Source organism: Erpetoichthys calabaricus, chromosome 3 (assembly GCF_900747795.2).
Source record: "Erpetoichthys calabaricus chromosome 3, fErpCal1.3, whole genome shotgun sequence".
Taxonomy (NCBI): Eukaryota; Metazoa; Chordata; class Cladistia; order Polypteriformes; family Polypteridae; genus Erpetoichthys; species Erpetoichthys calabaricus.
In genome coordinates, this window is record NC_041396.2 from 297,570,425 (window position 1) to 297,593,795 (window position 23,371).

The 23,371-nt window shown below is 45.0% G+C and overlaps 1 protein-coding gene across 1 annotated transcript; it reads right to left on the minus strand.

Moving 5' to 3' along the window:
- Positions 1 to 3,763: 3,763 nt before the first annotated feature.
- Positions 3,764 to 23,154, minus strand: gpr84 (G protein-coupled receptor 84). Its single transcript, XM_028825844.2, has 2 exons — positions 22,972 to 23,154; positions 3,764 to 5,123 (listed from the first exon to the last, which is right to left on the minus strand). Exons 1-2 carry the CDS (start codon positions 22,978 to 22,980, stop codon positions 3,990 to 3,992), a joined length of 1,143 nt encoding a protein of 380 aa, XP_028681677.2. The 5' UTR covers positions 22,981 to 23,154; the 3' UTR covers positions 3,764 to 3,989.
- Positions 23,155 to 23,371: the final 217 nt, after the last annotated feature.

Sequence of the window (23,371 nt, forward strand, 5' to 3'; positions counted from 1 at the left end):
CCCAATCAGCTTTACTTAAAGCCAGTCTTAGCATGCAGTGCTGTGAAGCAATCACGGGGGAGTAGGGGTGGGGGGGGTGGCGGGGGGTCTGTGCAGGGAGCGAGCGGACGCGACATGAAAAGAAGCTTTTAGTATAAAGAGAACTGTAGAGTGCGAAAAACATCGCAGGAAAATGAACACTGTCGACAGCACGGGTTAGGAAAGGCGCTATATAAGAATGAGCTTTGTGCGTGTAGGACTTGCAGAGCAGGCACATACACGACCGTATAGCAAACAAGTGCAACATAAAAAGACTTTGCTGTGTTCGGCGCTTTGTGATTTTGCTTACCGTGAAAGGCGTTATATAAGAGAACGCACACTTTCTGACAGTGCCTGCTGTGAAAGGCGCTATATAAAACAGGATGGCTTCTTCTTCAGTGCGTGCTATGAGAGATGCTACATAAAATAAGAGTTTTTTGTAAACTCTTTCTGCCAGTGCACACTGTGAAAGATGCTATATTAAAAAAAGATTGTTTTGTACATCAAATTGTTATAGTTTAGAGTGTGAATTGTGCCGTACATTATTAGCTTTCCACCTAAAATAAAAATAAGCGTCCCGTTTCAAACACCGACGGAGTGTGCGCTGCTCAAGATGCTATAAAAATGCAAACTTTATTCAGGAGCGGACTGGGTCTCAAAACCAGCCCGGGCCTCCTTCAGCGAGTGAGGTGACGACGTCGGCCCACTCGGCCCATTATTCATTGGAATTCTCTTAAAATTTGAGTACGCGGCTCGCTACTTGCTATGAGCCTATGATATGAACTGTACTCGATAATCAAACTGCTCATTTACAATGGAATCAATTATAACCGAGGTTAGAATGAAAAGCTCACATGATTGAAATGTTCCATTAACTTAACGGTAAACTAGAAATGTTCCATCCCGATATAAAAAAATCATATCCTGTGCTTAATAACTTTATTTCATCATACTAATAATCGCAGCTGAAAAACACTTATCATCTCTCACGCCGATGATCAGAGAACAATAAAATTCATAATACATAATCTAAACTAATTAGTACCGAAGTATTTAAATCTGCCTCTCTCTATCTATATATACGTATGTATGTGTCTGTGTGTGTGTATATATATATATATATATATATATATATATATATATATATATATATATTCCAAATACCACTGACTCACTCATCATGAAATATCCCGAATCATGAGGACTTGGGACTTAAAATTTGGAATGGAGGTTATCTTTGGCCCATAGGTGCTCGCTAAGAAACGGTTTTAAAAATATCAGCGTGTTCTACCTTTATGTCTGCCCGCTTTTCGCGAGAGGAATACTTAACGGATTTAGATCTGGTTGTTTTCTATAATTTGCATGAACTTTCCGGTTGATTTTGCGACTTCTCCCACTGCGCTAACTACCAGAGTTCACTTGCGGTACCGATGTATTTATGCAAATCGAACAGAGTGGCTGTGGGCGGAGAGCAGGGGGCGGGGCCTTCCTCACTCACGCGCCAGCCTCTGTTGGAGTCTCTCTACCTGTCGCCACGTGTTGGAGTGCACCTCGCCTTCACTTAGCTAGCAATACCTGTTTCTTCAGCAGACATCATCATCTAGAGATTGTTAAGGAGTAACGTTTGACGTTTTTGAGAGAGAGATCAGAGCTCCGTGTGTTTTAGAGGGTAGCTGCTGATTGACAGAGATATCACGGCCATGTGCTTTTCTCCCCACGCGGGGAACGCTCTCCTGTCAGAGCTGAACACGATCAGATAATGTGCCAACGTCTATTGATTTTTAAAGTGTGTCCTGTTTCATTACTATGTGGGCGCAGCCAGGGGGTGATATGAGATAAAATAAATTGCAATAATGTATATGCTAACCGAAATGTAGCGGGATCGAAACCGAAATCGGCAAAAGGCAGTTCTGACCAAATTTTTCGCTGCAACGTTGTGTACTGACAACTAAAACAACTTGATGACGTAATTCCGTATATTATATAGGACTATATAAATCACAGTACCGGACAGGTAATGTTTAGTAGTTTAGAAAATTAATTTTAATGTCAAACAGTAACCAGTACATAAAACTTATTTCATGACCACCCAAATCTGATCTACCGAGCTTTCTCCGGTTTTTGCCCCCAGTTTTTTTATTAAGCCGCCTGTCCACATCAGCTCTTCATCCTCCATCGAGGTTTTTAAAAGACCTGCTTGTTCTCTTCCGCCTTTCACTGTGCATGATGGGATAGCGGTGGATGTTTTATTTGGTTGTTTTATTAACCCGCTTTTGTTTGATTGTTTGTGTTTATTTAAATGCTTCTTTGTACAGAACTTTGGCGCAACTTCTGCTGTTTAAAATGCTCTTTTATGAATTAATAAATAATCCAATTTAAGATCACTGCATACCGTGAAAGGCGCTATACACTGTCATAGTAAACTTTCTGTTGTGACAATGCGCATTACGAAAGGCGCTATAGACACACATAGCACACTTATAACGGTGCCCATTACGATTGGCACTTACAACGGGGCAGCTTATTTTATTTTTCCATCCCAATCCCATTTAAGCCCCCATACAAAAAGAGATTTTGTGCACATCGTGAAAGGTCAGTCAGTCATCGGCCAATCCGCTATATCCTAACTACAGGGTCACGTGGGTCTGCTGGAGCCAATCCCAGCCAACACAGGGTGCAAGGCAGGAAACAAACCCCGGGCAGGGCGCCAGCCCACACACACCAAGCACAATTTACGATCGCCAATGCACCTAACCTGCATGTCTTTGGATTGTGGGAGGAAACCCACGCAGACACGGGGAGTACATGCAAACTCCACCTGGGAAGCGAACCCGGGTCTACTAACTGCGAGGCAGCAGCGCTACCCACTGCGCCACCCTATCGTGAAAGGTGCGATATAAAAAACACCTTTCTGTGTGAAACACTTCATGACAAGGCCCACGATGACAGGCGCTATATACATACACACACACACAAGGTTTCTTTATAAAGCACCTTGACACTGAATACTATGAAAGGCAGTATCTAAAACAATCCGTGTGTTTTTGTATTAGAGTACCACACACAATGAGACAACGTTGTGCCATTGCCTGCTGTGAAAGGCGCTATATAAAACTAATATTGTCTTAGGGGCTTTGAGGCTAAAGATCTGCGCTGGTATCCAGAAGGTCACCACCAAAGGGGATCCTGCTCTGCTGGACCCCTGAACAAGACCCTTAACCTAACCTGCAGTTACTCCAGGGCTGCTGCACAATGACTGACCCTGCGCTCTGATAAATGGGGAATGCAAAAACTAACGAGTTCCTAATACAAGAAATTGTATAAGAACAAAAGATAAAACAATTCTTGTTTGTCCCATGCAGTTTATAGAGTAAGGGGCGCTAATCGGGACGAAGTGCTTGAAAGGCTGCACCTTAGGAGGAGGACGACGACTCGATTTCTTCGTAAAGGTTCCGTTTGCTCCGCTGAGTAAGCGAGTCTGTCGTAAAGGTAAAGGTTTGGGATGCAAGAGAATTCACTGTCATTATGACGGGGCCAGCAGGGGGCGCTGTGTTTCATTAAGGTCAGCCCTCCTAATGAAGAAGGTGAAAAGGCGCTATATGAGCGAGGGGACTGCACCCCGCAGCGTGTGGCCGTACAGAGGAAGGACGACTCCTTATTTTTTTTGTCACATGTCACCTGATTGTGTGGTTTAGTAGTTCTTGGCAGCGTTTAACAACAGTCCACACTACAAAAGGCGCTATATACATACACATACATACACAGGCACTGCAACATAACAGAGGAGAGTAGAAACGTCTCTTTATAAGAACAGACAGACCATTGCATTTGGAATCCACTATGAGAATGGCGCTATATTACAGAAAGGCTCAGCTTTAAGACTGGCACTGGGGATTTGGGGTCACCCACCATGTCAAAGTCTGTCACTTCACTGTCCAGTCAAGACCACCGGCTGCCCCAGCCCTCGGTGGTCACTTCCTGGGCCAGATGGCCACCAGCGGCTGGACCACGCGGCCGAGGAGGTTGCGGTAGGCCTGGCTGAACTGGCGGTTCATGGCGGCGTACAGGATGGGGTTGATGCAGCTGTTGAGCCACGTGAGGTTGGCGCAGAGCATGTGGAGCACCTGCGGTGCTCGGCCTTTCTTGTCGAAGATGTTGAGGAGGAGGAAAGGCACGAAGCAGAAGATGAAGCAGAGGAAGACGGTGAAGCACATGCGGGTGACCCGGCGGAACTCGCTGTCCGAGTCCTTGGGAGCGGATGGCACCGCCGTGCTACCGACTGCCACACTGCTCTTGGGCAGCCTGGCGGACATCTCGCTGATCTCGGAGACGTCCGTCACGTTGGTGCTGATGCTCTCCACCCCGCTGTCGGCGTCCACCACAGGCTTTTCGACCGGCGTCTTGGTTGGCGCTGCCCGTGGCAGCTTGTACTGCTCCAGGTTCTTGGAGGCCAACCTCACCTTGCGGTAGATGAGAAAGTAGAAGAGGCCCACACAACTCTGGGCGAAGATGAAGTAGAAGAAGAGCATGATGGTGGTGTAGGGCTGCCCTCGCACGCGGTGGAAGCTGCAGGTGCACACCTGCTTGGCGAAGACGTAGACGTTCCAGAGTGGGCCGAAGCTGGCGAGGCCCAGCGCCCAGGTGGACAACAGGATGAGCGCCAGGCCGGTGCGGCAGAAGATGCGCTCGAAGGTCTGCCGGTGAGCGATGAGCAGGTAGCGGCTGACGGCAATCAGGCACAGCGTGAGGATGGACACCGAGTTGGAGAGGAAGAGCAGCAGGCCGAAGAGGCGGCAGAAGCCGGGCCCGCAGCGCCAGCGCAGATGCAGGTACGAGTCCACCGAGATGGGCTGCAAGAAGGTGCAGTAGAGGAGGTCCGCCACGGTCAGGTTCAGGATGAGCACGTTGAAGGGCGTCTGCAGCTTGCGGTCCGTGGCGAAAGCCAGCAGGGTCAGGGAGTTGCCCACCGTGCCCACGAGGGTTACTGCCACCCCCCAGAGGACGCCAAAATAGCGGTAGCCCTCCACAGAGGGGTCATAGCAGGTGAAGCTCTCCGTCAGGTTCTCCACAGTGAAGTTCACAGGCATGCTGGGCAGAGTTCCTTCCTGAGAAGAGAGAAAGAAAGAAAGATGGGGGGGGTTAATGGAGAGGCCATCGCCAGGGTACCCGGCTGGCACCTCCGCACCAGACCGCAGGCTAGCAAGCACCATCTGTATGTGGGGGGTTTGGGAAACTTCCAGCGGCGTCGGTGTACTTCCTCTAAGTCGGCTGCATTTCCTCTTACATTTATAGCGCCTCGTCGGCGCTTCTCACTTTACCTGCGCAATGCAGGGATTTTTCATGGACTAAACTCGTGAGGGCATCTAGTAACTTCCGCAGGGAATTTACAAATGCTGGGCGCAATGCTGGCCTTAGCAAAACCCACACTGGCGAGTCACTGAGCACAAAGCAGCAGCTTCCCCTGCCGCCGGTCACCTCTCTGTCTCGCTCCGTCTCCATCGTCTGGTGAGGAATTCACGTCTATAGGCAGCGAGCTTTTAACAGCGCAATTCACCAGGATTGCCTTCTTAAACTCCTTATGCAGCAGCCCATCCTTGAATTGTGTGAAGTCTTTTTAAGCGAATCCCACCACAAAGTACTTCACACCAGGCCCAGCCTTAGGCATAGGCGAAGTAGGCGACCGCCTAGGGCCCCGGATCGACTCCTTGGTCTAATTTTCACGCATTTCACAGAGCTTCCAGGGGGGCTCTGGGCCCCCCTTTCGCCTAGGGCCCCATAATACCTAAGACCGGGCCTGTTCACACTGGAGTCTTTAATGCACATTGTGCACAATGTGCTTTTTTAAGCGATTCCCACCACAAAGTACTCCAGAGTCTTTAATGCACAATGTGCCTTTTGCAGTAATTCCCACCACAAAAGTATTCCACATAACAATCTTCAACAATGCACAAGTGATTCCCACCGGAGTCTTCAATGCCCGTTTGTACCTTTGGCAGTGATTGGGCCTCACAAGGTGCTTCGAGAGCAGACAGCCCCGGTGTGACGCGCCATTCAAAGCGATTGCCATCACAAAGTCAGTCAGTCATTATCCAACCCGCTATATCCTAACACAGAGTCACGGGGGTCTGCTGGAGCCAATCCCAGCCAGCACAGGGCGCAAGGCAGTAAACAAACCCCTGGGCAGGGCGCCAGCCCACCGCATGGCACACAAACACACACTAGGGACAATTTTAGGATCGCCAGTGCACCTAACCTGCATGTCTTTGGACTATGGGAGGAAACCCATGCAGACACGGGGAGAACATACAAACCCATCACAAAGTGCTTTATAAAACTAACATGGCTTACTTGATATAGTGGTTTTCATGAAGTCCATCATCATTCATTTTTGTTTTGTGTGACTTGGTCTATAAAGCTCCTGAAATATCGTATACTCGATAAATCTGTTCCTGTAGTATTTTGTAGTAGAAACAGTAATTAAGCATTGGGGTTTGGGAGCCACTTGATCAAGTTGAAGTTAACGGGGGCTCGACCTGATCCTGGCATCATGGCCGACGATGAATGACATGTTTTATAAACCCTCAGTCGTCACCGACTGCTTTAAATGCCATTTGTGGTGACTCTCGACATTTTATATAGCGCCTTATCGGAGAATCACTATGACAGGATATGCGGTCTTTTAATCCATTGCCTTTTGCAGGGGGCTTTGTGACAAAGTGCTGTTGGACCACCATCTGTGGCCGCAGGAGAACAAGAAGAAGACGATGACTTGTCGTGTTCCATGGTGGCAGTTCTTCAGTTAAGGAAAGGGACAACATGGCAGCTTGCAGTTTTAGAGATGGCGACGCATACCAGATTGAGGATTTTTCCTCCTGTAACTGTAAACTGACGTTGACGCCACTTCGGAATGCTCGGCGTCGCCATTCACTGATCTTCGGGGTGCAGAGCTGAAGGAGCCCCCGGTGGCACAGCCAAGGCCCCCCACACGGGGGACACAAATGTGCCCAAAAAGTCTTATTTAACAACGTTTTGGTGATTCCTAATCTAAAGCCGCACCTAAATCACGTACTGCACGGATTACAGAACGCAGGCTGAAGGGACAGGAGAGCCCGCGGCGAGCGCACCAACGCACTTCCGGGAGGCGCCAGGATGAGGAAAGAAGGCCGGAATGTGACGCCACAGGTCATCAAACTGCAAGACAGACCTGCAGAAATATCTAAAGTCCATCTGCTCATCTTGTGGGCCCCCCACTCGCGAGACTCGCCCTTCCTTTAACGCTTTAGGACAGTGACCCCCATAGCCCCCCGCCCCCAACAAGGCCGGTAATAACAAGCACTTGTCTCCTTCCTCTGCTGTGACACAATAGTGACCAAACGCTGTCACTTACTGACTAGGAGACGACTAACGCGCCGATCAAAGGGGCCGCCACGAGCACGAAGGTGGTTTGGCCGCTGAACCCCCGCGCGCGCGTGCCAGCGTCACACGGGAAGTATAAACGTCAAGTGGCCCGCGGTGCATCTCCTGCCTGCCGGTGGGACCCTCAAGCTAAAAGCAGGACGTTTGCTCAAGGAACGCCTTATAGACAGTCCATCCCCAGCGAAAAACCTCTCGGCTTACTTGCCAGGTGATTGCATTTTATTACCCGTCCCTTCTCACAGATGGCCTCTCTCCTTTTCTTTGTTTTCACTCTCAAAACATTGACCTGGCGGGCTGACTCTGCTGAGGCTCTGCGTGATGCTCTGGAGTTCTGCTCTGATGAACAGCAACTAGAATTCTTTGACATTGTCTGCTATCGGTCTAATAATATAGTGCCTTCAGATCTGTCTGTCGATTAATTGTTATTGCCTTTCACTTCTATCTGTGATATGGTACCGTTCACATATATGTATTAATTATATAGTGCCTTTCATATGTATCTGACTTTCTATTATATACTGCCTCTCATTTCTGTCTACCTATTAATTATATAGTGCCCTTCACATCTATTTACCTATTAGTTAGATAGATATGAAAGGCGCTATATAATAATAATTCATTAGATATATAGTGCCTTTCATATCTTGCTATCTGTCTAATGAATTATTATTATCTATTATATAGTGCCTTTCATGTCTAATGTATTATTATTATTATATAGTCCCTTTCATATCTATCTGTCTATTATATACTGCCTCTTACTTCTGTCTACCTATTAATTATATAGTACATCTATTTATCTATTAGATAGATAGATATGAAAGGCACTATATAATTCATTAGATAGATAGATATGAAAGGCGCTATATATCTAATGAATTATTATTATCTATCTATTATAGATATATAATAATTCATTAGATATATAGTGCCTTTCATATCTATCTATCTGTCTAATGAATTATTATTATCTATTTTATACTGCCTTTCATGTCTATCTAATGAATTATTATTATATAGTCCCTTTCATATCTATCTGTCTTTCGATTATATACTGCCTCTCACTTCTGTCTACCTATTAATTATATAGTGCCCTTCACATCTATTTATCTATTAGATAGGTATGAAAGGCACTATATAATAATTCATTAGATAGATAGATATGAAAGGCGCTATATATCTAATGAATTATTATTATCTATCTATTATAGATATATAATAATTCATTAGATATATAGTACCTTTCATATCTTGCTATCTGTCTAATGAATTATTATTATCTATTATATAGTGCCTTTCATGTCTATCTAATGAATTATTATTATATAGTCCCTTTCATATCTATCTGTCTTTCGATTATATACTGCCTCTCACTTCTGTCTACCTATTAATTATATAGTGCCCTTCACATCTATTTATCTATTAGATAGGTATGAAAGGCACTATATAATAATTCATTAGATAGATAGATATGAAAGGCGCTATATATCTAATGAATTATTATTATTATCTATCTATTATAGATATATAATAATTCATTAGATATATAGTACCTTTCATATCTTGCTATCTGTCTAATGAATTATTATTATCTATTATATAGTGCCTTTTATGTGTATCTAATGAATTATTATTATATAGTCCCTTTCATATCTATCTGTCTTTCGATTATATACTGCCTCTCACTTCTGTCTACCTATTAATTATATAGTGCCCTTCACATCTATTTATCTACTAGCAAAATACCCGCGCTTCGCAGCGGAGAAGTAGTGTGTTAAAGAGGTTATGAAAAAAAAAGGAAACATTTTAAAAATAACGTAACATGATTGTCAATTTAATTGTGTTGTCATTGTTATGAGTGTTGCTGTGTTTTATATATATAAAATACACACACACACATATAAACATATATATACATATACATATATATATATATATACATATCTACATATATATATATATATATATATATATACATATACACATCCACATATCAACATATATATATATACACATATATACACACACACACGCTTTATGGGTGATGATTGTTTTTACTCTTTTTATCTTTATTTTATTTTATTGTAGAATCAACTCCTATCTGCGCACAGCAGGGCAGCCGTGGGCGGATGCGTATGGTGTATTCACTCATGTTATCATGCATTGCGCTGTCACTGGTATTTTGATAAAAGAATTTGAACAACATATAAGAAGCGTATAAATTATTAAACAGTAAAACATTAACATTTAAGAAGTAAAGTTACATTAAGTACTACTGCAGTGCCTTCGGGTATACCTCATTTTTTCTTTGCCCATTACATGCTTAAATGTATACATTTTTTGGTGTACCTACCCGAGAACACGCGACATATAACCGACCGTGGGAGAAGCATGGATTTTAAACACGCGTTGAGTTGATCTGCTTGTCTCCCTCGTGGAATAACTGGTAATGTTTGACTAAAATCTACAGCGAGTAAAACGACATTACCTCCTATTTTTTTTTTTTTATGATCTCTGAGATGTTGGTTTTTTCGGTTCAAGGCTTCATAAGCTCTTTTATGTTCCATGGTGTACTTAATAAGTACTAATTATCCCAAACCATCATCTTTGAATGTTGCAAGACTTTCGCCTTGTATGTAGATCGGGGTAATTACATTCATTGCATTCCTAGTCTGAATCACAATCTGATTGTATGGGTGGTTACCTGGCACTGTAGGGTTGTCACCCGTCCTTTAAAATACGGAATCGTGCCGCGTTTGAGAATGAAATTGCGCGTCCCGTTTTGAATCAATACTGGACGGGATTTATCCCGTATTTTTTTTATCATTTTTTTTTTAAAGCAGCGTCTCATGCAAATCATCCCACACGCATTTTATGAAGATGCCTCCTTTCCTACTTTTGATTGGGTAATACTTGATGTCATCGTTAGTTTGATTGGTGTTTTTAACTGTCCAGTGAGGAGGGCGTGTCTTTTAAGTACAGTCTGCAAAGTGTTGGCCCTGAGATGTGGCGTCAGCGCCATAGTTGAAGCCCCTAACGTTGCGGTCAGCAAGTCGGCTAACATCCGCCATGTGCCGTCTTTCAGTTGCGAGAAGCAGATCATAGAATGGTTGAAACTGTTGCCCCTAACGTTGCGCCACGGCGTGTGGTTCGTTATACCTCGTGTCTTCTCATTAAACTTTTATGTCGCGAATATGTTATTGCAATCCGCAGCGGGAGCGTTTCTATAAACTTAATTTAAACTTACGTTTTACACCGTGCTTTGTTTCCCTTATGAACATGCTTGTATGCTTAACTCGCTCCGTTCTCAATTGTTTAATTAATTTTTTGCTCTTCGCTGTTTGCGGCTGTTCCTCCATTTCCCCCCACTTCGTTGTTTTATCTCGCGAATATGTTATTGCAATCCTCAACGGGAGCGTTTCAATAAACTGATTGAAAATAGTTTTGCATTTACCTTTTTAGTAAAAGGCGAGCTTTTAAGCCTGAGAAATCACCCCGTAAATGCAACGTTTAATTGCACATGTGAATATGTATAGTTTTGCATTTACCTTTCTTCCCGCGTTTGATAAACGGCGAGCTTTTAAGCCTGAGAAATCACCCCGTAAATGCACACGTTTAATTGCACATGTGTTAATATGTATGCTTACACAGTATTAAAAGACAGTCAAAAATTAACGTCATTTACCTTCGTTCCCGCGTGTGACTCGTGCTGTAAATGTCTTCCTTGTTTTTAGTTCACGTGATTACGTAGGAGGCGTGATGACGCGATACGTGACTCCGCCTCCTCCATTACAGTATATGGACAAAAAAATATGTTCCAGTTATGACCATTACGCTTTGAATTTCGAAATGAAACCTGCCTAACTTTTGTAAGTAAGCTGTAAGGAATGAGCCTGCCAAATTTCAGCCTTCCACCTACACGGGAAGTTGGAGAATTAGTGATGAGTGAGTCAGTCAGTCAGTGAGTGAGTGAGTGAGTCAGTCAGTCAGTGAGGGCTTTGCCTTTTATTAGTATAGATTATATAGTGCCTTTCATATGTATCTGCTGTATTTATATAGTGGTGTAAAAATGGCCTCTGCTGTGTGCCATCCCCCACTATAGAGTTCCAATCTGCCACCGGAAGCCACATCAGCACAAGAACTTCACGAAGCTTCACGAAGTGGGTGTCCATGCCGGAGCCTAAGACCATTACAGGTGACACCAAGTGTCGGCTGGAGTGGCACAGACTCTGGAGTGGTGGGCACAAGGAGTGATGAATCCCACTTCACTATCTGGCAGTCTGATGGACCAGTCTGGGTTTGGTGGATGCCAGGAGATCACTACCCTCAGGATGGCATGGTGGAGGTGGGCTAATGGCAGTGGGGGGAGCTCGGCCCCGTGGGTCCAGTGATGGGTCCTGTTGGCACCACAGCACTTTGCCATCTTAAGGGCAGATTAAAGATGATACCTGACCCCACTCCCACCCCATTTTGGTCAGTGCCCAACCACCCCACCCCCCCACCGGGAGATCTCTTAGAATTTGTGACCACTGCAGTTTTGGACCGAAGCAGATGGAGGCCGAGCTTCAATGTCAGGCCGAGGCTGCGGATTTCCATTCATTAATAACAACACTACATTTCATTAATATTCCGCCTTTCCCACGCTCAGTAACTTGAGGAGGCACCCCAGGCCTTGAACCCTTTACTCCATCTTCATTCACGAGGGTTCGTCTCTTGCAGGGCCTGTCATGACAACTCATTTTCACTTTCGTCTCCCCCCCCCCCACCCCACCCTGTGGTGACCCTTGTGGTCTTTCTAATTGACTTCCGCTTGTGGGAAACGCCAGAACAGCAGCAGTGCTAGCAGTTTTGAAATCTGGCCCCCTTCAAGGCTAAGATCCTCAGACGAGACGCAGCAGTTTTTAATTAAATTCCCTTTGTGGTGATCGCTGTAAACACACGTGCTTCTTTTGAGGCTTTCAAGCGCCTTTCGGGGGCAAGAGGTGACCATTTGTGACAAGGTGCTGTCTGAATTCCTGACTGTGAAAGGCGATTCCCCCGAAAAGGATTTTGTGAGCGAGCACGCGTGTGAAAGGCACTATATAAGAGTAACTCTCTTTCTGTGAGGCCCCCCACTCTTTACAAGGCTGCCCCTTTAATGCCACTACATGGTCCTTTACTGGGTTGTGTGGGTCCTCATTGCTTGGCCGAGCACCATTGCATTCTGGGATGGGCTCTTTGTTGTAATAAGTTGGTTCTTTGTGCTTTAAAGATTTAATTGTTTTGACATTTTTTGGCCCTGGTGTGTAGGTGTGTGTGTGTGTCCTGTGGTGGGTTGGCACCCTGCCCAGGACTGGTTCCTGCCTTGTGCCCTGTGTTGGCTGGGATTGGCTCCAGCAGACCCCCGTAAACCTTGTGTTCAGATTCAGCGGGGTGGAAAATGGATGGACGGATGGAAAGTGCAGTAGACAGATAGATAGATAGATAGATATGAAAGGCACTATATAATAGATAGATAACTTTATTAATCCCAATGGGAAATTCAGTAGGCAGAGCCGGTGAGTCCATTGAGGCGACCGTCAAATGAGGGGCTCATTTATGAAAGGTGAGGGCCGCGTGCTCCGGGGTCGTAGAAGTCTGATAATGATATCTGTAGTATGTACACAAGGGGGCGCCGTTTGGGTATCTGAAGGCAAGCACGCGCACCAGACACTGAAGAGGGGGTGATTGCTGATACTGAGTGGGTGCCATTCACGAAACTAACAGTGTGCGTGCTTCAGACACCAAGGGGCGTGGTCTTCAAACTCTGATGATGCTGAGTGGGCGTGGTTTCCAAAAAGTAACAGTAGGCACACTTCATACACCAAGGGGCGCGCAGGCACTCCTTAAAGTCTGTGATATTAATACATGGGAGGGGTGCCATTTGTGCTACAGAGGGGGTGCCAATGACACCAAGGGGCGTGGTCTTCAGACTTTGATGATGGTGAGTGGGCGTGGTTTATAAAAAGTAACAGTATGTGCGCTTCAGTCACCGAGGGGCTCACGCTCCCTCAAGTCCACGATATTAATACACGGGGGGTGTTTGTGATCATGAAGAATCGCGTGGTGATTCAGAAACCAGGACTCTGAGGATACTGAGTGGGCACCGTTACCCGCTGGGCACCGTTTGTGAAAATAATAGCACGTGTGCTCCTTAAAGACTCAACTGGGGTAGGTGTGTTTTACGGTTATGATTAATTTATTACGGTTAGGGGTCATCAAAGTCTAATAATACCTGCTATGGACATCGGGGGGGGTGGGGGGGTGACATCCATCATCCCCACCTATGACTACAAATGGCATTCCACTGGCACGGTTGGCAGGACAAACAGATTAAGAAAACCTGAACTTCGCCTGTGTGTGGGCAGTGAGAGTCCATCTAAAATCAGGAGCCACTGGTGTTTCACAAATCTGCCCCCCCCCAGTCATTTACTGTACGGCGCCTCCATGTGTGAATTCCCATCTGCATAATCCGCTATGTGTCAGTGGAGGAAGCTGCTTTAATTCCGGTTGCTTTTTGTTTCACCACAGAAGGGGAACAAATAGAAGATAAAGCAGAGAGATTGTGTTTTCTTCCTTCTTTCAGGAGACCCCCGGTTGACTGTATCTGGACTGTGCTATCATAAGATATCAGATTAACCCTTACCACACCACTGCCGGGGGTCTCTTTGTTTTGGATGTCCCCCATCTCTCTGCGTGTCAGGGGACTGAGACTCTAAAGTGTGGTCCAGACTCACGTGGGGAGGCAAACTGGGGGTTTGGCAGAAGGGAAAAAGAGCGTGGCAGTCCTAAAAGTCCTTGTCACCCCCACAATTGTAAGCACCAAAATAATGACAAAGCTCCTCCGCCATCATATCCCACAACAACAAAACGAAATCAGAGTTAAACCGAATTTTGGACACTACTTAATATTACAAAATGTCCTCAAAATGCTCAGAAGCAGCGCCTCTCTCTGACCATACATTGCAGGCTGTAACCTGGAATGTCAAAGGTCTCAATCATGATCTAAAGAGAAAAACGTCTTCTCCCACCTCTCAGGCCTTAATGCTACGATGACAGTCGTTTTACAGGAGACCCAGACCCGATTTCGATTTCCAAACGATTTAATCAGCCACATTTTTCACTCCAGCTATTCAAAGAAACCCAGAAGAGTGGGAATCTTAACACAAAAGAAAAAACTCATGTGTCGCATCAGATGTAGTGTCTGACCCTGAAGGGCACCATGTCATGGTGATGGCTAATTTATTTCATTCTAAAGTTACGTTGATAAATCTCTATGAACTGTCACATGCATGCACATGGGGACAGCTGAAGGACTCTAGTGACTGAAATTCTACCGCCTCTCCAGGGGTTGGCGCCGTGTTCTAATACCCTTTCTCCTCCTCTCCTCTGCAGACCTGATGATTGACAGCTATACCACCTCTGACATCACTTCTGGTACCCGTCCACCTGGACCCGCCTCTTCCTGCCATTAGGATTCAAAACCCAAAGCTCTACCAGTTTTGTTAGTTCACTAACAGTCACCCCTGCGATTTGGTGTTTCCTTTACCTTACTTTGATTTGACCAGTTATACTGGGTGACTAGGGTGGTCACTGTCATGTCCTTATAGCACCTGATGTAAAAAATGAAGACTTTATCCAAAATGTACTTGCATCAATTCCCAATATGGGCACTCCGAACATTCCAATGGCTGGAGACTTTCATTGCATCTTTAAATCCCGACTTGGACAGATCATCAACTACAGAGACGATAACATCTACAAAGACAATCACACAATTTGGAATGAGTCATAACTGACCAAACCCATGGAGGTTATTAAATCCACATTCAAGAGCATATTCCTTCTTCTCCCCAGTACATCATATTTACCCAACAACTGATCATTTCCTTCTTGATAATTTATTGCCCACCATCAAAACTTGTAAGTACGACACTATTGTTATCTCCGTTCGTGCCCCTCTTGATCTTGGAGCTTTAACCCCTACATGATCATGTCGTAGCTGATGTCTTCACCCCCGGTCGTTAGCAGATTTGAACTTTACAGAGTTCATCTCCGAACAACCGAATGAATTTTTTTTAGAGACTAAAACATCCTCAATGGTTTAAACAGGAATACTCTTGGAAACTCTGAAGGCGTTTATAAGAAGATAGATTATTTCATACAGTGCATCCAGAAAGTATTCACAGCGCATCACTTTTTCCACATTTTGTTATGTTACAGCCTTATTCCAAAATGGATTAAATTCATTTTTTTCCTCAGAATTCTACACACAACACCCCATAATGACAACATGAAAAAAGTTTACTTGAGATTTTTGCAAATTTATTAAAAATAAAAAAATTCAGAAATCCCATGTCCATAAGTATTCAGTCTTTGCTCAATACTTTGTCGATGCCCCTTTGGCAGCAATTCCAGCCTCAAGCCTTGTTGAATATGATGCCACAAGCTTGGCACACCTATCCTTGGCCAGTTTCGCCCATTCCTCTTTGCAGCACCTCTCAAGCTCCATCAGGTTGGATGGGAAGCGTCGGTGCACAGCCATTTTAAGATCTCTCCAGAGATGTTCAATGGGATTCAAGTCTGGGCTCTGGCAGGGCCACTCAAGGACATTCTCAGAGTTGTCCTGAAGCCACTCCTTTGATATCTTGGCTGTGTGCTTAGGGTTGTTGTCCTGCTGAAAGATGAACTGTCGCCCCAGTCTGAGGTCAAGAGCGCTCTGGAGCAGGTTTTCATCCAGGATGTCTCTGTACATTGCTGCAGTCATCTTTCCCTTTATCCTGACTAGTCTCCAAGTCCCACAGCATGATGCTGCCACCACCATGCTTCACTGTAGGGATGGTATTGGCCTGGTGATGAGCGGTGCCTGGTTTCCTCCAAACGTGACGCCTGGCATTCACACCAAAGAGTTCAATCTTTGTCTCATCAGACCAAAGAATTTTCTTTCTCATGGTCTGAGAGTCCTTCAGGTGCCTTTTGGCAAACTCCAGGCGGGCTGCCATGTGCCTTTTACTAAGGAGTGGCTTCCGTCTGGTCACTCTACCATACAGGCCTGATTGGTGGATTGCTGCAGGGATGGTTCCCCGATCGCTCAGTTAAGATGGCCGGCCAGCTCTAGGAAGAGTCCTGGTGGTTTCGAACTTCTTCCACTTACGGATGATGGAGGCCACTGTGCTCATTGGGACCTTCAAAGCAGCAGAAATGTTTCTGTAACCTTCCCCAGATTTGTGCCTCGAGACAATCCTGTCTCGGAGGTCTACAGACAATTCCTTTGACTTCATGCTTGGTTTGTGCTCTGACATGAACTGTCAACTGTGGGACCTTATATAGACAGATGTGTGCCTTTCCAAATCAGGTCCACTCAACTGTATTTACCACAGGTGGACTCCAATGAAGCAGTAGAAACATCTCAAGGATGATCAGGGGAAACAGGATGCACCTGAGCTCAATTTGGAGCTTCATGGCAAAGGCTGTGAATACTTATGTACATGTGCTTTCTCAATTTTTTTATTTTTAATAAATTTCCAAAAACCTCAAGTAAACTTTTTTCACGTTGTCATTATGGGGTGTTGTGTGTAGAATTCTGAGGAAAAAAATGAATTTAATCCATTTTGGAATAAGGCTGTAACATAACAAAATGTTGAAAAAGTGATGCGCTGTGAATACTTTCCAGATGCACTGTATCTCTCTCACATAACAATAAATTGGAGACCAAGAAGGTGTTGGAGTGAAGCAGCGAGATCTCCAGAAAAGATCAAGAATACGCCAGGTCTCCAGATGAGGCACTTTACAGGGAAAGACCACCTGGGTCATTGGAATTGAACCTCAACAACAACAGGCAAGAGAAACGGAACATCTCATCTTGAAGTTGTGACGTCATTACTATGATGAAGGAGAGAAGGCTAATAAGATCTTAGCTCAACAAATTCACAAGGAGGACGTTCGCAATGCAATAACTGAAATTACCAACACAACTGGAGATGAAAATCATCGACCATAAAAATGTATTGCACGCATTTAGAGAGTACTACAAGTCCTTACACTCCACTTAGTTCAAAGAAGGTGAGACACAATCTAAGATGTTTGACGCAACAACACACCTGCATACGGACACTCTCAGAACTACGATGTGATAAACTCACTCCAAAGTGGGAAAACCGCAAGCCCAGATGGCAACCCAGTGGAACTTTATAAGTTAGCTCCACTATTATTAGCATGTTTATAGAAGCTAGACAACAAAATTCTCTCTCAAATGTTTAGGGTTTAGAGAGTTACTACCGCCGGTTTGTGCCTCGCTTCTCAGAGAGGCCGACGCCGTTTAACAAACCCAACAAAGAAGTATGCACCTAGTCTCGTGGTATGTACTAAAAACGCCAGATTTCTCCTTACCTTTTCTTCTCCAGATGGTCGCTTCGGACACAGGACTGGGTGCCTTTTTTATCCAAGAAAAATAAGGTCGTATTACCTCTGACATTTTCAAAGTTACTAGATGCTATAATCTCACTTCAAAGTGGGAAAGCAGTGGGCCCTGATGGCTACCCAGTGGAATTTTATAAAATATTCTCAAATAAGTTACCTTAACTATTATTACCAATGTTTATAGAAGCTAAAGGCAAACCTCAAACTTTTCACCAAGCATTAATTATCACTTTTCATTAAGAAGAACGAGGCCCTTCTACAATGTGCATCATACAGACCCATCTCACTTCTGAATAATGATACTAAGACACTCGCCAAAGTTTTAGCAAGACGGATAGAGAAAGTGTTTCCTCCTGTAATATCACAAGACCAAACCGGATTCATTAAAGGCAGACACTTAGCTTCAGGCCTTCTGTGTCTGTTTAATGTAATATACTTGCCCACAAAATCTAACACACTAGACATATTTTTGGGTGCAGAAAAAGCCTTTGGCAGAGTGGCATGGGGCTACCCATTCACCACTATTGGCACAAATAGATGGGCATGCATAAAATGACTTTATACCAGTCCAGGAGCCTCAGTCTGTAGTGACAACTTGAACTCTGACTCCTTCAAACTAGAATGTGGGACTCGACAAGGGTGACATCTGTCACCCTTGCTTTATGCATTAGCTAGTCATTTTTCGAAATACATCAGAGATAAAGTGGATTATCAGAGGAGAACTTGAACAGAAGATATCACTATACACAGATGATAAGATACATTATATCTCAGACCTACAAATATCTTTACCAGTGGTCCTTAACGCAGCAGCAGAAATTCAAAATGCAACTGCACCCAAAATTAATTTGAAGTGTGCTTTTCCCAGTGAACTCTCAATCGCACCATGCTATACTGGGCATCTGTTTGGTCATTGTATCAAAAAATAGTTTAAATATCTAATGTTACTTATATTTCTATTTCAGAGCATCCCCTTTATAAAAGTACATTAACCAATGGTTAAGAAGCCAGAATAAACTATTACCTCATTTATCTGGAATTCAAGATGTCCACGCATTCAAAATGCAACTCTACAAAGACCGAAAGCAGAAGATGGCACGGCACTACCTACATTTCAGTTTTATTACTGGTGTGATGGACTGCGTGCCCCGGCAGGGATGGCGCGAGGTTCCTTACCAGGATGGGAGGTCAGGATATTGGAGAGTGAAGAAGAAGAAAGGTGAGGACCTCAGCCAGGAGGTCAATGCAATGGAAGAACCAGGGGAGACAACAGTCTATGGATCCCCTGATGTGCTAGGTGGCAGCATCCCTGGGCTTTTGTACCCTGCAGGATACCCACAGGGAACGGTGGGAAGTCAAGTTCCTGGAGGTCTTTGCGTGCCAGCAGAGGGTGCTGCAGGTATGTAGAATCTCTATATTATGGGATGTCTGTCTGAGCTGGAAGTGCTTCCTAAATACTGGAAGTACTCAGAGATCTAAGATTAAAAGGAGCCACTCTGCCTTGTCTGGGCTGTAAGAATCGGATGGCAGAGGGCAAAACTCTTCAGAGGAGTGGAATGAAAGAGGAGGACCCATACCTCTGTGTTTGTGCTCACCGGTTTGTTTAATAATGAAAGGGCCAATATTTGAAGCCATGATTGTTTTGGGTGCGATTGTGTCGGGAGATGCATGACCCTCGTATACTGGTTACACTGGGTAACAAATACACACACTATAAAGATCAGGATATCCGCACCGACTGATGAATTACCACCCGCCATGGAAAAGAAATCTTGCTGTTATGTCTTTATAAGCCCTGCTTTTTGTCCCAGTAAATTCTAACTGTCATCAGTATACCAATAAGCCAGTCATGCACCACTCACTCAGAATATGGAGCCAACACAAGACGCACTTCAAGGCAGAGAAACTTTTTATCTGTTTCTCCTCTACTTGATAATCGCCTTTTTCAACCTGCACAGTATTAAAACAATAAGAACTGTATATACATACCGTATTTGCATCTTAGGGACAATTATGCTTCAAATTAAAACTTCCAGGGGAGGAAAACTGCGACTTGCTTCATAATGTGGACCAACCCGTTTAAGTTGAATGAAGAACACCTGGCAAACTAAAGTAACAAATCTCTCGGAGCTCGATAGCAATTCTCAAAAAGATCGGAGAAATAAAACTAGCAGCACTGACCTTTGACCAAGCAGATTTCTGTCTTACTGAAACACTACAGTGACGCCCCGTGCGCCTGCAGCAGATTCGCTCGATCCATTAGGTGACATGGGCGAGCGCCACAGTGCGCCGTTTAGAAAAGTTAAAGGGGCGCGCGCTCCGGACACAGAGGAACGTACTTTATGTAACTACCAACGCGCATGCGCGCGCGCGCTTCGGACTCCGCCAATCCCTCCGTGCGCTCTGAACACCGAGGAGCGCCGTTTTGGTAAATCGGGAGGGACGTTAATGATTTCACTTTTTTCCATGCATATTAGGATGCTATTCAAAGTAGAATATGCCAGATCTATATTGCCATTCCTTGTAATCGCTGTTTGTGGGCATATATGACACTCGCCTTTCCAGTCTAAGAGTGAATCTACCCTCAACGGGATTGTTGCAAACACGCCAACATCGCGACTTTCGAAATCCCGCATACATGTCGTGCACTGTTACTGTAGTATAGTGGAACCCAGGTCCACGTGACCCCCTCCTCGCCCTCTCTAATGACGCGATCAAGTCTCGCGCCGAAATCAAAAGTGCGAAGCGCTGGTGTACGCGTGCTGCATTCTTAAAAGTACGATCAACTCTCTGTTAAGGAGATAGGTCAAAAAAAGGGGGGGGGGGGTATGGGGGTCGGCTTAATCCGGTTTTAAGGCATCACCGAAAATTTCAGCGTCGACATCTGACTGGCACGTTCTTCACATTTTCCTTTGTTTCATCTCACTATTAAACCCTCAAAACGGCTGTTTATCAAGACATCGTTGTCCTTACCTACAAGAGAACGGCCCAACAGTACTGGTGGGCGATTCTCGAACGGTTCTTTCGGTTTGAACGTCTCACTTCAGTGAATCCTACGAATCGAGTAGGTGGAGCTCAACGGGAGCCGACTTCAACGTAGCCGCCTGCAAACGTCACGTGTTTTGACCGGCTGTGATTGGCAACACTTCCAGTCAATCATAGTGTCTAAACCCTGTAATTTGCACATGCGCTGTTTAACCTCCATCCACACGTACACACTTTCCAAACACTTTTAATAGTTGAACGGATTTTTCATATTGATTAAAAAAAGAGAAAAAATTAAGAAGCTAAGTTATAGGGTGGACCAATGAGGAGGCCCATCCGGGCTCAGTTCTGAACCTGATGTGAGACTTGGGCCCATGTTACATTAGACGACTGTTTCAGCGATTTTCAGTCATAGTCTCCACTTACAGAATCTTAGCCAGTCGGGGTCGCGCTTTACCATCGTGTAATGTGACACACCCAACGGCTGAGACCACCTAGTCTGCGACTGGCTAGAATAACATTAAACAAGTGCGATATTCTCTTTGGTGGGCGGGGCGGGCTCATTGTGTGCGAAATAGGATCCAATGAGCGGTCAGCGGCAAGTACAACGCATAATTTTGGGACGAGGAACACATTGATTTCTATACCACATTTACATACAAATAATGTACCCAAAAGTGTCTAACAATGCGCCAAATAAGTAGTTACATGCGAAAAAATAAACAAGAATATTGAAAAAATAATATACATAAGATAAATAATGCGCACTTACAGCAGGGACGGCTCTAGGCTCGTGGCGGCCCTGGGCAGAGATCTTATGCACGGCGGATGGCCAGGTCCGTTGCGGACACTGAATAGCCGCCTCGTGCTCATGACACGCGTGTCCGTCACTTGAAAACCAAGTGGCGGCCCATGATATTCTCATTACGGCAGAACGTTATAATACTACATATAGCTTACTGCTCCGACTCGAGCGACATTAGTAAATACAGCGTACTAATTAACAATAAACGCAATGTTTTTCGGCCACATTGCCGTCAGCTGTGTCGTTATTTTCTCTTTCTGTTTTATATTCAATATATATTGGCGTGGCGGACCTGTTTGCACATGCCTAAGGCCGCCCCTGCTTACAGTAACCTGCGGACGCGAGCTTGGTCACCGCAACTTCTAGGGCGCCGTGCCCTCCGTCGTATATGACTGTTTCGAGTCGCAATCCCTTCCTCAACTCCCCTCTCTCGCCAGCTGCACCTTTTCAGCGCCTCAGCTACCGAGACCACCACATATACCTTCCGTAGCTGCCTCGTCCCACCTTACGTCTCCCCGTAAACCAGTCTGGTGTTACCCGTGCAGCTCGTCCTCCACAGTTTACCTTCTCCCTACGGACTCGGCGATCACAGTTCCTCTCGGGCTTGGTTTTATTTTTATTTATTTATTTTTTTGCCCGCACTTACCCCGCTCCCTTTTGTACTAAAACAACGCTCCCTTGGTGCTTTCTGATTGCCGGGCTGCTGACAAGCGGCACTCAGTAACGTGTGCGCGTGCGTGTGCGCGCTCCCGCACCACCTAAAACTACACAAGTTGGGCCGTCGCTACAAACATTAAACAAATAAGTCAAACTTCACTCCTTATTCGCTTCATGAAAGTCGCTTCCATTATAATCGGAAACACAATGTAGACTTAGACGATGATCGTTCAGGTGCCCTGTTTGTGCCCTGCCAATGCCCACCCTGCAGTACAGGTAGCATAGGAACTCTTTTCTGTTTTGTTTGCACGTTGTCTGTGTCCTCGCTGTATAGGCAGCAATACTAATTTTTTATATTTCATAAATCTCTTCTCAAGGTTATTTATAGAGCATACTATATCTAAATAAATGAAAGTCCTTTCTGGAACCTTCATGCGGATGGTTTTATTAGGAACCAAAAAAAAAATGGTTCCCCTTTGGCATCACTTTGGAGAAACACTTTGCTGCTTTTATTTATAAGAGTGTCCTGTTTGTCCTCACAAACCCAATTTCAGTAAAACAAGCACCGTGGACCCAGCCGATTAACCCTTCAGTCCCTTGTTTGCAGTCTGCCTGTGCCCTCTTTGAACGCCCCCCTCCCCCGTGCCACTTACCTCAGCCATGAAGCCCCTCGCTGTTGCTCTGCGCAGCTCTGCTCTGCGGTGTCGTGTCTGCCTCTCTGCCCTCCCGTCGACACCCCCGCCTCTTATAGCGGCACCTCCCGCCTTGCTCAATAAATCCTCCTGTCACACTCAGTGTTACAACTTCTCTCTTTTTCACTTTGTTTCCTCATTTCATTGAATTTTTTTTAACCTCATCCTGAGCGTTGCGTTTGGTGTCGATATTTTGGTTTGTCCACAATAAGGCTTCAAGTCAATAGGGGAAAAGCAAACGTGACATTTGGTCCTTAGAATGAACACTCGGGTGACATTGTGGTGAGGTGTGTGTGTGTGTGTGTGTTCGAGCCCACCAGGTAATGTGATGGGGGCTGAGGGGCTGCGGGCTCAAACTGTA